The sequence below is a fragment of the Mesoplodon densirostris genome, chromosome 8, assembly GCF_025265405.1.
Source record: "Mesoplodon densirostris isolate mMesDen1 chromosome 8, mMesDen1 primary haplotype, whole genome shotgun sequence".
Classification (NCBI taxonomy): Eukaryota; Metazoa; Chordata; class Mammalia; order Artiodactyla; family Ziphiidae; genus Mesoplodon; species Mesoplodon densirostris.
Genome location: NC_082668.1, coordinates 90,824,833 through 90,842,052, shown reverse-complemented (window position 1 = coordinate 90,842,052; position 17,220 = coordinate 90,824,833). Strand labels below are relative to the sequence as shown.

General features: G+C 47.9%; 1 protein-coding gene across 2 annotated transcripts in view; it reads right to left on the bottom strand.

Moving 5' to 3' along the window:
- Positions 1-16,691, bottom strand: part of ITGA6 (integrin subunit alpha 6) — a 78,010-nt gene extending 61,319 nt beyond the window's left edge. For both annotated transcript variants that reach the window (XM_060106030.1, XM_060106029.1), the window contains exon 1: positions 16,307-16,691. In XM_060106030.1, coding sequence (XP_059962013.1) covers positions 16,307-16,488 — 182 coding nt within the window. In that variant the 5' untranslated portion in view covers positions 16,489-16,691. The remainder of the gene's footprint in view (positions 1-16,306) is intronic.
- Positions 16,692-17,220: the final 529 nt, after the last annotated feature.

Genomic DNA, 17,220 nt, shown 5'->3' with positions numbered 1-17,220 from the left:
ACTGTCCAACCCAGCCCGCAGCAGCCACCTGCCACAGGGAAGAGCGGGAGTGAGTCACTGCCTGAGGCAGTACCTCGCCTTACATCTAATCTAAAGCATGAATGAGAGGTGTGGAGGGAGCCTGGGTGGCTTGTTCAGAAACAGAGGAGGGGGGGCTTTCCTGGTGGCGCAGTGGTTGAGAGTCCGCCTGCCGATGCAGGGGACACGGGTTCGTGCCCCGGTCCGGGAAGATCCCACATGCCGCGGAGCGGCTGGGCCCGTGAGCCATGGCCGCTGAGCCTGCGCTCCGCAACGGGAGAGGCCACAGCAGTGAGAGGCCCGCGTACCGCAAAAAAAATAAATAAATAAAAGAAATAGAGGGGGTAGGGATTCCCCATGGGGAACACACAACCGCTTCTGCGTGCTCAACCGCAATCCCAGGCCCGGTTCCTCATGGAGAAACGGTTATCTCAGAAACTCACGATGGCAACTTTTTTTAAAAAATTAATTTAATTAATTTATTTTTGGCTGTGTTGGGTCTTCATTGCTGCGCACGGGCTTTCTCTAGTTGCGGTGAGCGGGGACTACTCGTTGAGGTGCGCGGGCTTCTCATTGCGGTGGCTTCTCTTGTAGAGGACAGGTTTCTAGGCGTGCGGGCTTCAGTAGCTGTGGTTTGCGGGCTCTAGAGCGCAGGCTCAGTAGTTGTGGTGCATGGGCTTAGCTGCTCCGCGGCATGTGGGATCTTCCCCGGGCCAGGGCTCGAACCCGTGTCCCCTGCATTGGCAGGCGGATTCTTAACCACTGTGCCTCCAGGGAAGCCCAGCAACTCTTTTTGATGAGTACAGATTTTCAAAGAAACTTGGTGGAACTTGTACAGATCTGCTTAAGCTTCCGGTGACATTTTATAAAAACAGACACGTTGGCTAGATTGATCCCTGCAAGGGTGGGCAGTGGAGGTCGAAGACAGGGAGGGGCTCAAGTGTGGAGAGAGCTCTGGACACTAGGGGAAGGAGGGGTGGAGGGGCATCTCTGCCAGTAGCTGGCTGCATGACTGACAACAAATCCTAGGCCTCCAGTTCTTTATCTATAACATGAGAGAGACGGACTACCTTTCTAGATCATTCCCTGGGTTCCTTCCTAACTTCTGCAGGGGGTAAGTAGTTTTGGTAGTAAAGCAAGCCACAAAAGCATTATTGGGTAATATGACTACTCTTTGTGCATGTGTGGGGGTCAGATTTCTTTTAAAGCACGTTTCTGTTTTATTTGTGAAGAATGACGCACGTCAGGCTCCACGTTAAAGCAAACACAGATAAATCAGTCCCAACCTCTTGCCTTCAGAGGGCCCACAATTCAGAACCACCAGTAAGCTTGATTTTGACAGCTCCCAAATAGCTTACTAGAAATTTCATAATGAAAACATCAATAAGAACAAAGCAAGCCTATTAAACTCAACAGATTCTGGGCAATACAGAAATTAGTCATTAGAAATCCAAAGAGACAATGAAGAGGGGAAAACGATCATCGAATACCTGGGAGCAACTTTAACAGGGCTCTAAAGAAAGCGGGGGGTGGGTGGGTAGGGAGGGTGGTATGAACAAAGTATGTGCAAGACAAGCTCAAGCCGGCCTTACCAACAGGGACAGCTGTCAGTCTAATCTGATGTTCCCGAACACACACTTCCTCCTGGACACCAACCCGTGAAGGTGCCACTGTCACATCAAACCTCAGCTGCACCTGCACGCAGTGTGCCACTGCAATCGGTCTCACTTCAAAGCGACTAAGAGGTAGGTAGGAAGAGTAGCAAGATAAAAGAAAGAAACAGCCAGGGTTTTTTTTAATCTGTTGCCATTTCCTCATAACTTAGCAAAAAACTGAAAACAAATTACTTTGGTTTCTCAAAGAATATGCATGAGGAGCCCTAGGGTTCCACAAATGGAGTCAAGGGCACAGCTGCTGAAATCAACCAGGAGCCGTCCTTTACCAGATTGGAAAGACATACTAAGCTAGGAGACTGGAATTTTTTTTTTCACATCTTTATTGGAGTATAATTGCTTTACAATGGTGTGTTGGTTTCTGCTGTGTAACAAAGGGAATCCATTATATGTATACATATAACCCCATATCCCCTCCCTCTTGCATCTCCTTCCCACCTTCCCTATCCCACCCCTCTAGGGGGACATAAAGCACGGAGCTGATCGAGGAGATGGAATTTTTAACATCATAAATTTGTTAAAATTTTAATTCCATTGCCACTAATCTATGTTAGAATATCATATCAGATGATATGATTTAGCACAATTCTATGTTTAGGTATTTAAGTTTGGTTTATCAATATTTTATGGCCTCATAATAGGGTCATCCTGAACGGTAAGTTGTGACAAAGTGAGAGAGTGGCATGGACATATATACACTACCAAACGTAAAATAGATAGCTAGTGGGAAGCAGCCGCATAGCACAGGGAGATCAGCTCGGTGCTTTGTGACCACCTAAAGGGGTGCGATAGGGAGGGTGGGAGGGAGGGAGATGCAAGAGGAAGAGATATGGGAACATATGTATATGTATAACTGATTCACTTTGTTATAAAGCAGAAACTAACACCATTGTAAAACAATTATACTCCAATAAAGATGTAAAAAAAAAAAAAAATAGGGCCATCCTAATTTCAGGGCACTCCAGAAGAAGTTTAAGGAGTACAGGGGTGTTCACAACCATGTGGGTGTTTAACACTACTGAACTGTATACTTTAAAATGGTTAAGATGATAAATCTTATGTGTATTTCACCACAGTTTTTTAAAAAATAAGTAGTAGTACTAATATCAGGGCATAAAGGATCATTCTAAAGAAATGGTCACCCCACTTCCTATTTTCTACAAGACTTCAGTGTATTTGGGAAATTAACTCAAAGGGCTTAACAAGTGCCTTTTGGGTACCCATTTCTGTCTATCAGATTGGAACCAAAAATGGACAAGCCATCAGCCTTGCTCTTAAGAAGCTCACAAACCAGCAGGAATAATGTCCATCAGGGAGACATTCAGAGAGTGCCTTCCATATGCAGGGGATTTGGCCAGGCCAAGAGGGCAAACAGATGCTGTCTTACATGCAAGCACCTATACATACATCAGCAGAGGCTAACTAACGCTGACCTGGAGAATTCTGAGACTCAGCTGGAAGAAGTGCTACGGTCATTTGGAGTGCCCCCAGTTGGCAAGGGGGAAAGGGTAACAGTGGCTGTGTATTTGCTATCGCTATACCAGGCCATTATGGGGGAAAGACATTTAAAAATGTAAGATACTGTTCTATTAAGAGCAAGACCACAGGGTACAGGTTCAATTACAGGAATCGCCTACCAAGCTGTAGATGTGTATGGCATAGCACCTGGTGAACTGGGCATTGGGCAGCTGGGTTCCAGGGCTCATGCCGCTACTACCTAGCTGTCTCTCGACGTTCCTGGGTGTCAGTCACCCCTCTGCAGAGAAGGGGTTGCGCCGGTCAGTGGTTCAACCATTTTCTCAGAAGCCCTGACTGACAGGGGAGATGAACAAGTATGGGGGCATAGCCCAAGATGACCGCCAAAAGCTTGAACTGTCTTTAAAGCCTTGTGTTTTATATTAAAAACATACTCATATTTCATTCTGCACTATACTGAGATAACTTTTTTTTTTTTAATAACTCACCACCATGCCACCTCCGAAAGATGTTCCCTAATGAATCTGTGGTACACCCCAGGGTGAGGGTGGCAAGGTCCTGATGAGCCACACTCGCGTAACTGCAGAGATATTCTATATCCTTTTGGATTCAGATTTACCTCAAGCTACCTCTTTAGCCAATAACACTTTTCTTGAAAGAAGAGACTGAAAAACTGCCAGTATTTTAGAAGCCACAGTGGCACTTAGTCTCGTTTTCTACCTCCCTGACAACTCAACAAGGCCATACATCATTTTTGTTCAATGCTCGCAGTGAAATGCTGCATACGTTGACCTTGATCACCAAGACAATCAATCGGGCCAGGGAACAGGAAGCCGGGCCTTGGCACCCCTGTGTGTTGCCCGCTCACTCTCACCCAGCACGGTACCCACCCACCTGCCAATGCCCCACCCCCACCACGTCCACCCAGCCTGCAGGACACACGGATGCTGTACTGTCTGAGACAAAACCAGATTCCGGAGCTGCAGACACTCTTACATGGGAAACGTCCACCCAACACATAAAGTGAGCCTTGTAAGAATTTAACAAAATAAGAAGCTGTGCTTCTCTGTAGCTCAAATATAGCATAAGAAACTGGAAATCCTTAAAGGGTTTTGCCTTGTTTCCATCTTCTCTTCCTTCCTCCAAGTCCCGTATTTCCCCTTCCTCTCTTCAAGGCAATGTGATAGTTCCCATCTATCTGTGAACCTCCCCCCGGACTCTGGGGGCAACTTCACCTTTGATCTGACCCCCAAAGGGTAACCTCTGCTGTCTGCCAGACAGTAAAGATAAGATAGCTACAAAACTCCCCCACGTGAGGGGATTATAGTACGATTTTACTCTAAGGCAGCCACAACAGGAAAGGCTAGTGTTACTGGACGTGATGGGCATGACGCTAAGGGCTTCACACTCACTACATTCCATCTTCACAACTCTACGGGGTACTTATCATTAGTGCGTCCATTTTACTGATGAGCACAAGCAACTCGCCCAAGGTCAAGTCAACAGAATGTGAAGCAGCTGGGATTCAAACTCTACACTGCTTTGCCTCTAGAATGGAGTTCTTACCCCTACAAGGCAAACTTCTATGCAGGTACTGAGTAAATTAGGGTTAATGATCTATTACTATTCACTGAGAAATTAAAAGCAACCAGAAAAACCTCACAGTCTCCCACCAAGGTCACTACCCGCCAACCTGCATCCGGGCCCCTTTATTCTGTGGTGTGATGAGCTACCTGTGCTCCAGTAACCAGGCTAACTTCTCCACTGGTGTATCCCCCTCTCACCTACTCACAGACATCACGCCGGCCATTCTCCCCACTGCTGCCTTCACTTTTCCCTTTCTACTGAATTATCCTCATCAGCAGACCAGCCCACTGTCACTTCCTCCCCTCTTAAAAAAAAATAAGCTTCCCTCTTGACCCCAGTTTCCCCTCCAGCTCTTGCTCCGCTCCCCTCTTCAGCAAAACTCAGAGTCCCTATTCTCTTTAAATTTATTTATTTAATTTATTTACTTTTGGCTGTGTTGGGTCTTCATTGCTGCACGCGGGCTTTCTCTAGTTGTGGTGAGCAGGGGCTACTCTTTGTTGTGGTGTGCGGGCTTCTCATTGTGGTGGCTTCTCTTGTTGTGGAGCACGGGCTCTAGGCGCATGGGCTTCAGTAGTTGTGGCACGTGGGCTCAGTCGTTGTGGCTGGCGGGCTCTAGAGCGCAGCCTCAGTAGTTGTGGCGCACAGGCTTAGTTGCTCCGCGGCATGTGGGATCTTCCCAGACCAGGGCTCGAACCCGTGTCCCCTGCATTGGCAGGTGGATTCTTAACCACTGTGCCATCAGGGAAGCCCAGGGACCCTATTCTTTGCCTCCAATTCCTCTTCTAGTCTCTCACCAACCCACTCCCACCAGGCATTGCTCCCACTCCACTCCACAAGGCTTCTGATAAGGTCACCAATGGCCTCCATACTGCTAGGCCAGGGATCAATTCTCAGTGTCATCTGACACAACTGATTGATCACTCCCTCTCTGAAACACCTGCATCATGTGGCTTCCAGGATAGCACATCACCTAGCTCCCCATCTTACTGGCCACCCCTCTCCGTGCCTGGTGCTGGTCCCCCCATCTCCCTAACCTCTACGTGGGGAGTGCCTTGCAACTGTGTCCTTAGTCTCTATCTTCACTTCCTTGGTGAACGCATTCATTCAGCCCACCATTCTATATACAACCTAGAAGCCCGGGGCTCTACTATTTGTATCTCCAATCCAAACCTTTCCACCTAAACTTCAGACTCATATTCTTCGACTGCCTTCTCGACAACTCCACTTGATGTCTAGACATCTCAAGCCTAGGATCTCCAAAATTAAACTCCTGCTCTTCACCCTAAATCCATTTCTTCTATAGTCCACCCTAAACCATTGAATGACAACAGTTTTCTCTTCCAGCTTTTCTCTCTCTTATGTCTAGTCCATAGGAAATCCTGTTGACTGTACTTTCAAAACATATCCAGAATCCAACCACTTCTCACTATCGTCACTGCTACTATCCACTATCATCTCTTACCTATTATTAAAAGGACCCTCCTCATTAAGATCACTACATCTATATACTTGAGTCTATTCTCAGTAATGTAGCAGCTAAAGAAATCCATTTAAAATCTAAGTCAGAATATGTCACACTCTTCTCAGAATCCTCCAATGGCTCTCCATCTCATTCGAGAGTAAAAACCAGTCTTTCAAAGACCTATAAGGCTCTACACGATTTGGCTCCAAGGAGACTATAGGCTTCCTTGCTGTTCCTGAACATGCTAGGCATGCTTCTGCCTCAGGGCCTTTGCACTTGCTGTTCTCACCACCAGGGATACCTTCCCCCCCAATATTGACATGGCTTGCACCTTCTCAGTGAAGTCTTCCCTGCTCGATGGCCATTCACTCCCTACCCCACTCCCACTCTTTGGTCCCTCTCTCCACTTCATTTTCCCCTGTATCACTATTACCATCTAACATAATACCCCTATTTATTTTGTCTCTTCCATCAGAACCTAAGTAGGAATTTTATCTATTTTGTTTGCTGCTGTATCTCCAGCCCTAGAACGGTGCCTGAGTATTTATTAGCAACTTTTATATGGGAAAAAGAAGAAGCTGGTTATGGCTTTTCTAGCTAGTCCACAGCATACTCCCCTCCAAGTTTTTACTTGGTCCTCATGTTCAAGTAAGGATAAAAATCCCTATATATTTTAGGTTGAAATATACAACATATATGCACATACATAGAAATAAACGAGCTTACAAAAGACCAATTTCTTATCCTATGTAGTGAAAAACCTTCTCTGTTGGCTTCTGGTTCGTGGTGTGGCTAAGCTGAGGGGATCATCCTCTGAGGGTCCCCAGGACGCTTCTCCACACTCCCACACCCTTTCTCAGTTCATCTCTGTAGCAGTCTTGGGCCCTTTCTGAATACACAGCTTAGAAAGTACTTTTCTTTCTAAACTGGCTGGTCTGATATGGAATGTGAAAAGACTTTACCACGTGCTGTGCATTAAAACACTTCTCCAGCTGGCCCCCAAAGTCTTCCCTTAAGGTCTGGACCATCTAATTCAGTGGGTCTCTCCTTCGATCTTCCCCAGGACCCTATCCTTGATCCTCTAGAAGGCCCAACAGAGTCCAGGGCCATCTCCTTTTACACTTGTGGGTTCGTGCAGAGACTCTTCATCACGCAGATCTGAAAGCCAGATCTCAACTTTTTCTGAGTATTGTCCTAAGTTGGCCCGTGGGCCTACTCTCACTAGCAGCCATGAGGCCTCAGTGGCAAAGCCATTTTCCTAGAATCATGTCTGCATATCCACTTGAGCACATCTAAACCTCTTTAAGCTTTTCCTTCTTTAAAAACTCTTAGGTTTATTTGTGTCCCAGCAAAAGTGAATTCCATATGCCCAATCAATAGTTTTTCAACAACCTCACATTCACTCCAGGTATTTTAAATATCTTTTCCTACCTATCTCCAATCTCTCCAGAGCCTTGTAGAATTCTAAACATTTCCATTTCACTACTTCAAAATACCTTTGTTCTCAAGGGACAGATGAAACTACACTGCCAGGAGGAGGGGGGTCAGCCATCACCTGACCGGAGGTATCAGTGGGAAGGGGACCCAGGAAAGATTTTTTTACTCTCCTCAGCAAAGAGAGGGAGTACAGAACTTCAAACTCGCAGTGCTACCGAATGGGCCATTCACACCAAGGAGCGACCATTCCACACCTACACTATGCTCACTCTAATGGGATCCTCTAGTTAACTTTATATCATGTTGCTTTATTGGGACCACAGAAGACTGACCACTTGATCAATGGCAGTAAACCCTGAAGACAAGGAGTCTGGTTCTGCAAAGACAAAAGGTTAACTGGCTCAGGAGACCTACAGTTCAGTGACATCCTACGCTCTGGGTCTGAAACAACTTATTATCATGTGTATCCCTCCCTCTCTCTCTCTCTCTCTCTCACACACACACACACACACACACACGATTAAAATAACTTCAGTACAAATGAATGTCCTTTTCAAAATGAAGAAACTGTAGCAACACTGATATCGCCGAGCAAAGCAAGCACACACCACAGGTAAATAGGCATTACCCTGTGCTTTGTTTATTCTTCATATCACTAAGCAATGTGCCCCTTGCATAGTATACCAAAGTTTATTTTTATTTCTATACTCCCATTGGCTACGTATATAGCCAATTTCTCTAAAAGGTTTTTCTGATATCTGAAATGGCTTTTCAAAAAAAGTAATCTTCGGATTGTATGACATGTAAAACATATCCAGCTGGTTGGCAAATAAACATGCGAGCAGACAACCAGGGCTCCATGTCACTTGTTTTTGCCTTCTGCACTTTCTTTTGTGGCACTTTCCCCATTCCTCCTAATTTAATTCGGAACAGTCATCTCTACCATTTAATTGGTTTTCGAGACTTGGAGTTTTCTAAAGTCTTTTTGCCGATTTGGGATTAGATGAAGTGACCGCAATATCCAACGCTGGAATCCAGTACTGTGGCCGTGTGGGGAAGGTGGGCTGCTACACTGTGGCCTATGAAGGTGTCATTCTGCAAACACACCAACCACGGATCAGGTGAACTGATTTAGAATTGTCTTGCCCTGTTTATCGAAACGGAAAAGCCAGACAGCAGTGGTTTAGATGGTGATCATTCTACCCTGTTACTAGGCTAATAAGGACCTACACTGGTGAAGAGCCAATTGACTTGTCCCAGTTCACAACTAATTCACAATTAGCCTCAACTGAGTTCCAAGAGATCTCTGTATGCAATTCTAAATGCCAGTTTAACAGACAAACTAAAATCTGCTAGAACATGACCTTCACACTTTGTCCGTGCATCTTTCAACTTTAGGCAGCTTCATCATCAACAAATCAGATCCAGCTTTGCACAAGCTCCTTCCTACCATACATTAATGCCAAAGGACTAAGAAAAATAAATCGTCATCAGCCCTGCCCTGGCTGGAGTGCACATTACCCAGCCTACCAGGAATAAGGGGGGAGCTGAGACTTTCAAAGTCACAGGGGTCTGAGAAGATCTGGAAACCAGACAGTATGAATCACTCCACCCTGTAACTGTACAATCCACCCTCCGTGGGTACCCTAGGCCCGAAGTCCCTGCCGTCCAGAAGTCCCTGCCGTCCAGAACTTCATCATCCCCGCACCAGTCTGCTCATTCATCTCCTCTGCTTACTGAAACCCTGCTGGTGTTTTATCTACCGCGTGGCAGCTACCAAAAGGACACAAGGCGTGGTTCTTCTGAGGTGTACTTTCCAAACATGTAGCTGTAGAATGGATGCGAAGGGAGGATGGACACTTGAACATTACCCAAATCAAACCCCAAAGGAGAAAGCATACACTGCACAGGCCGGGAAGCGTGGAAGATGTGGACTGAGAACGAACTTGCCCAACATGTCATGGCCACTTCACCTCTCACAGCCTTGGTTTCCACATTTATTTAACACACACACAAAATGCTTATTACTCTGAGTCAGGACTAGTCTAAGGTGCAATTATCCTCACTTTACAGCTGAGGAAAGAGACCCAGAGAGATGAGGTATTGTGATTTATAATAATATATTTGGTTTTCCTTCCACTGTTCCTGCCACAGAGCTCCTAAAACCCTTGGAATTTCCTAAGTGAGGAGAGCGACAAAGATGTCTTTTGTTATGTTAATGAGATGGCCAAGGGACTGCACCTGGGAGGGGGGCTGGTTGCCAGGAGAACCAGGCACTTGATTAGAGGGTTGGAACTTTCAGCCCCACCTTCCCAACCTCGACCTCTGGGGAGGGAAGAAGGGCTGGAGGTTGAGTTCAATCAGCAATGGCTAATGATTTAATCAACTGTGCCTATGTATGGAAGCCTCCATAAAACCCCTAAAGGATGGAGTTTGGAGAACTTCGGGGTTGGTGACCACGTGGAGATTTGGGGAGAGGCGCATGCTAGGAGAGAGCACAGAAACTCTACTTTCCCCATACGTTGCCCTATGCATCTCTTCCACCTGGCTGTTCTTGAGTTATATCTTTTTATAATAATCTGGTAATCTAGTAAATAAAATGTTTCTCTGTGTTCTGAGAGCCACTCTAACAAATTAATCAAACCCAAGAAGGGGGTCATGGGAACCTCCAATTTATAGCCAGTCCGTCAGCACAGGTGACAACCTGGACTTGACATGGGCATCTGAAGTGGGGGAGAGGCAGTCTTGCAGGACTGAACCCTTAATCTGTGGGATCTGATGCCACCTCCAGGTACAGAGTGTCAGAATTGAGTTGACTAGTATCTGAGAATGGCTTGGCGGTGTATGTGGAAAACCCCTACACGCTGGAATGCGGAGCAGAATTATAGGTATCCTGCACACTGTCACAACTAGTAAATGGCAGAGCAGGATTTGATCCCATCTAGCTCTAGACTCTAGTTGGGATCTAGACTCTAGCTCTAGAGTCTGCTCTTATCCACTACGCTATTTGTGCCTTCTGTGTGAAAAAGGAAAGCTCATCTAGCTCAATCTTAGAAAACTTTATGAACAGATTCTTAGATCACATCTATGGAAACTAGTACAATAGATCTGAACTGAGTCTAGAATTATATTTTTTATAAAGAGATTCCCCAAGTTACCTTGACGGCCAGCCAGATTTGAGAACCCCTAAGGTTCCTTGCAAATATAGTTATTTGATTCTAAACTTGTACCCAAAAACACAAGGGTAAGATGAGCAGTAAAGCTCCCAGGGCCCTTTACTGCAGGGCTCAACCTTGACCACCCTTCCAAAAGGCCATTAGCTCTCGGTTGAGACACGTGATCCACTCGGTTCACCATTCTATAGCTCCCACTGGAGGGGGTCAGCAGCTTCCTCACCACTGCACTTAAGAGTTACATGTATCCAAGATTCCCTTACTAACCATGAATAAGTAAAGCTTTAGCCATCAATTCACAAGTGCCCTCACATTCTTACTTCCATCTGCCCTCCACACCCTTGTCAAGTAGCTTCCAGGATCTTAAGCTATGGCCATCCTTCTCTATCTAGTCTCGTTGTAACAACCAGCAGATCCTGAGTACGCACTGCAGTGCAGGTCAGCCTGTATTTCTGGGGTTAAGTTCTAAAGCCTGCCTTTAAGGCAAAAGTCAAGTGTAATTAAAAATCACCCATGGGGCTTCCCTGGTGGCGCAGTGGTTGAGAGTCTGCCTGCCGATGCAGGGGACACGGGTTCGTGCCCCGGTCCGGGAAGATCCCACATGCTGCGGAGCGGCTGGGCCTGTGAGCCATGGCTGCTGAGCCTGCACGTCCGGAGCCTGTGCTCCGCAACGGGAGAGGCCACAACAGTGAGAGGCCCGCATACCGCCAAAAAATAAAAAAATCACCCATGAAAAAAAAAATCACTCATAAAAATCCCTCAGCTGGGACCTGGGCCCCTGAAAACTCAAAAACCAAGAATTAAGGTCTTGTGGAATCTTTGCGTTACCACCATAGCTTCTCTTTCCCTGGGGGCAGCAGAGACCAATGCCTACGGTGAGCAGGGAAGGACAGGGGGCTAAATAAAGGGATTTCTCCGTCTCTACCCTGAGCTGGAAAAATTGATTTCACAAGTTAAATTGAGTGTATGATATGACTCCATTGTACTTGCAAGGCATATGCTACGTGCTATCAGGCAAAGAAATGAACGTTAAGACCCCTGCCCTCACATAACCTATAATCCAGCTGGGGGAGATTAGATCATCCTCTGAAAATGGCAGATAACATAAAACATAAAACCATCAGAACATGATACGAAGGGATACGGACCTTCAAAGGAAGAAGAAGTGCTGTAGTATGGGTTGGGCTCAAAAGGCTTTCATGGAGAAATTTAAACTGGTTCTTACAACATGATTATGTTCTTCAAGGTGGGCTGACTCGGAACCAACCAGGGTTCCAGGTAAAACTGACCCTGTCACTTAAGCAAAGGATAGTATTTTCTATTATGTCTCCACTTTCTATCTTGAAAGTGCCAGATAATTCACCTGCCACTCTGTCCATAGCAACATGTTAAGTCAAGGTTCTTAGGGGAACCAGGCACCATAGTTCCAGTACTATTTGGTTACAAAGCTTAAATTAAATCTTGATATTACTGTTATGCTAAAATAGAAAATTATACAACTAAGAACACAGTACTGGCTTCTTTACAATAGTGTAAAACTTTATTACATGAGGATTTCACCTGACTTTCCCGACATATTATTCATACCACAAAAATACTTTTCTTTTTTGACCCTAAGTCATTACTTGGATGGGCTCACACCAGCCTGTGTTCAAATTAAACTTGTCCATTTCTGCTTTCTTGCAGAGTCCTAAGATCTCCTCCAAGTCTCCCTGCCCATTTTGGCTCTTTCTTGACTCTGAGGACTCAAGGTGACTGAGACAGTCCCTGGACGATGGCCCTGGGCCACATGGCACTCTGAATGAATGCAAGGAAGCAAGTACTTAAGTACACATCCTGGACACAGTTCTGATCCTGAGCTGGCTCCAGTCACCCCTCACTGGGCTTTTTCAGAAGGGGAAGGAGTGACAGGCAAAGAAGGACCCGGGAGCTGATCCAAGGCCAGCTGGAATAAGGGTCAATAGGAAGAGAGTCCAGGCACAGATATTTAAATAGACAGCCTGACCCACATGGGGAGCAATTTAATAAATCAACCTCACATAGCACATTTCCAAAATTCAGATGCTGGCCAATTTCTCCAGGTCTGAAAGACACTTCTGACTTTTCCTTTTAGAGGTGAAATGAGCATGAGTCAGAAATACCAAGTTCAAATCCAGATTTTGTTAAGATTCTGCTCAAGCACTCATGAGACTTCAGACATTTCCTAACTTTCAGCTTCAGTTTCTTCATCTATAAAGGGAGCTAGTTGGGCTAGATGATCTCTAGTTCAGTAAACACGATTTTAAGAGCGGGAGCATCACAAGTCTGAGAAAAACCAAGAGCAAATGTTAAAGAGTCAGAACAGAAGTGACAGTGGGCCTGGAGAGCCTTAGGAAGACAGCAGTGATCAGAAAGTTCCCCAAAATAAGAAAATGGCAATTGGATTAGACCCAGGATTGCTCCCTGAGGATATCACTTATCTCTTCCTTCCAGATTCTGCCCTGCAGTCATACACAGATCCATCTCTTCCCAGAAGAGCTAAGAGGGATGATTCACAGGATGGACATACCCACAGATACCACCCCCTACTTTCTACCTAGGCAGGGTGACTCAACCTTAACTACCTAAGAGAAATGAAAGATTTCAAGGTCCTCAGACCTCAGTAACTCAACCAACCATCTAATAACCTTTCGGAGTCTGAAACTTCTTTAATACACAGCCGAGGAAAGTTTTACAGTCTCTATTTCAGTTTTACAGTCCCCAAAGTTTTAGGAACACCCAGCATGTTTCAAGGCTCTCAGATACAATATTATTCTGTTATAAGATGTTAAGTAGAGTTTAAGATGTTATTAAATATTTAAATGGCATCGTAGAAAGTTTAACCCACAAAAATCTATGGTTTGTTCCCATAATGCTGCATTCATCTGCTATGCCCACACATCTTTGAAATTTTACTTCTCCTGCCTCAATAAAGTCCCCTGTTCAAGAAATTAACTTTTGTTATAAGTCTAAGATGGATTAAAGTTAAATTGCTTTGAAAATGGGTTTCATAAATGTGACTAAGTTTAAATTACCCAGCCTACAATAACCTTCGACTTTACTCTTTGGCAGAGTGAGAATCACAGGATGCTTAACACCTGTGGCAGGGCACACAGTAGGAATTCAGTTACTGCTTCTAAATGCATCACCGTGTAGTCAGCAAATATCCATGCCAGGCAGGAATCAGGCACTTTGCATGTTATCTCTTAATCCTCACGACAACCCTATCAAGCAGTAATATCTCCGTTTTACAGATAAAGACACTAAGGCTCAAAGTAACAGCTGCTAAACGCCGAGAAGGAATTTTGAGCTCAGGTCTCTCTCACCAGTTCCCTGAAATACTCCCACTGAGCTTTTCCATCAAGTACAGAGTTTAGGAAGCTGGCCCAGAAGTTGTGAGGTCTCAGCCTCACCGGCTGTTATTTACACACACATCCTTTACTGACAAAGGTTACAACTGATGTGGATATGGCCTGTGTGTGCTGGTTCTCCTGGTCGGGCCAGCGCTGCTGGAATACTTGACCAAAAGAAGCGATTGGGGGGGGCGGGGGGAGGGGCGCGGGGGGGCGGGGAGCAGCATTTGACATAAACCACAGCCCCCTAGAGTGTGGTTACTGCCACACTCTGAGCTCTAAGGAAAGGTACAGCCCCCTTAGAGTGGGCCGCTCCTCTCCTTCAGTCCCTAAGAAGAGCATTTCTAGAAGGCATCAGACCCCAAACACAGGCTGCTTCTTACTTGCAGCAGCTCTAATACAGAAGCCCACCAGAGAGAACAAGTTTTAGCAAGCATGCGGCTAACCATAGTGACAACAGAGATCCTGGCTGAAGTCACGTTTTGCACATCTCCACCCCCAAGACACTTTTTTGCCCCAGTACTTCCCCTTCACAGTCTTTGCTTGAACGAGTATTTCAAGGAAACCACCAGGTTCAGTAGGCATCTGGCGCAGAGAATGCTAAGGAGAATGTATTCCCTCTGCGGGCCCTCGATCATTTCTGCACTAACAAGTTCATTCTCCATATGGGTAGATGCACATCTACATGCTCAAGTATTCAGAGACACTAAATGTCATCCATTCACTGAGTTACCAGAAACCACCTTCCATTTCAAATGTACAGCATAACAATTATTTCTACTGAGAGAAAGCAGAGTATAAGCAGCAGGCCAGGCCTGCAGACCATCCCAACTAATTTCTTTGCTTCACTAGCAGGTGTTACCAGAAAAATCTGACTTTAAGATTCAGGGACCTGCAACATTCACCAATTCCAAAGTTCTCAATTGCTGAAATCAAGAGGTTTCCTCCAGCCCTAAAATCCCATTCCCCTCTCATAAACACAAAGTGCTCTTTCCTGTAGCTGCACTTTGCTTTCTTTGCTCTGTTGGTCCTGGAAGGACCTCAGTTCAACTAAAGGCCTGGGGGGAGGGGGGACCTTTTGTGAGTTTATTTTTCGGTAGCACAGATCAAGAATGTAGCCCACAGCGATTATGGCGACTAAGCTCCCAAATACCCTCTCCAGCCTAAAGAGTTTGATCATGTGGGAACCAAACACTGTCTCCAAAGAAAAGGAGAGGCTAAGAGTGCCGGTCTCCACTTTCTCCAGGGAAGAGCACCGCTCTGCCATGGTGCGGGGCTGTCACTTCCAAACCTTGTTTGCAAAGCACCAGCCCAGATCGGACATTTTGCTTTCACCCCTCGGCAGGGCCTGCCCAGTGCAGGGGCCCAGAGGGTCTCGGGTGGCGCCGGACGCTTTGGGGCTTGGGCGACGGGTCGGCCACACCACTAAGAGGGTCTTGTTTTCTCAGCTGATCTAGCCTGCGAACAGGTGCGTGGTTAGTTCCATCTTTTTGAAAAGGGGAAAGGCATGTAAAAGTCTCTCCTACTAGAGCACCCGCCCTTCGGGGAAAGCCTCGCAGGACGTGATAAAAGGTGGCTTTCCAACTTCTGCTGGGCGCGCGAGCCTGCGGGGGTCCACGGTGCTCTCTGTGAGTTTGGGAAAGGCCTGGATCTCCCTGAACGTCCCTCCCAGTCACCTCACCGCAGCGTACAGCGACCCTCCACCCCACGTCACCCCCGCCTAGCACACACGTGAAGCTCAGCAAAGCATACCACCTGCCGGGTTCCCAGCAAACACGCCCAGAGGGAAGGACCGCCGGAAAGCACTTTGTTTGAAAAAAAAAAAAAAAAAGTAAACTCTCCCGGGGCCGAGGACAGCCCCGCCTGGCACCGGGGCCGCGGTCCGCAGGGGTCGGCCCCCGGGTTCTCCTCCTTCCGGGGCTGAATGGGGGGAGGCGCGGCGCCGGGCGGGGCCGGAGGCGAGCGCGCGGGGCGTCGGGCCCCGCTTCCCCCGGGGGCCGGCGGAGTCCCGGGCGGGGCAGGGCCGGCCGGCGGGAACGCGGCGCGCCCTCGCCCCGGTTCGCTCGCGGGCCGGCGCCCCGATGGGGTGGACAGAATAGGGGAACTCACAGCCGCTTGTCCTCGGGCTGCAGCTGCCAGTGCATGGCCAGCGAGAAGCCGAAGAGGCTCCCGGAGTCCCCGGTTTTCTCGATCACATTGTCCTCGCGGGTGTCCAAGTTGAAGGCGGCGCCGAGCCGCGGCAAGAGCCCCGCCGACAGGTAGAGCAGCCACAGCCGCCCCGCGGCCGCCATGGGCCGGCGCACCGGGAGGGGAGCGGGAAGCTGCGCGGCCGCCCTTCGCTCCGGGCTGGGTTCGAGGCTGCCGCGCCGCTGCCGCCGCGGCCACCTCGGTCTCCTCTCGCCGCCTCGCCCGGCCCCACCCCCGGGACGAGTCGCGCTCTCCGCCTGGCCGCTCCCCCTCGTGGGCAGCTCCTGACCACTGAATGAGCCCGTTGTTCTCTGGAGACTCGCAGGCGTTTTATCAAGTGACGAGGACGCCGGCCCCGCCCCGGCCCTCCCCACCCCCTGGCCCCTCCTCGCACGCCCGCCGCCTGCACCTTCTCGGCCGGCCCGGCTGCGGTGCGGTGCGGTGCGGCGCGGCGCTGCCCCTCCCTGCCGCCCCGCACCTGGCCCGGAAGCCGCGGCGGGGAGACCCGGAGTAGAGCTGAGGGCCGGGCAGCCCCAGCTCGGGTGTCCTCCTAGAGAGAAACACTTGAATTGTGGTTGCCATTCGGCGCAGAGCCGGAAAGGCGTTTACTACCTGTTAGTAAAGACAAGTGCTGGTGATGCGCCGGCCCTAATGGCCCGGAGCCCTGGGCGCTCGCCGACCGAGGCCCACGTGCAAATGCAGGCTTCCTTCATTCATTCCACAAGTGTTTATGGAGCGATTAACGCGGGCCAGGTACTTGGGGGAATGGAGCTGCATAGGTTGTCCTCGGCCCTCAAACACCTAACAGTCGAAAAGGATAACAGCACAAATAGGGC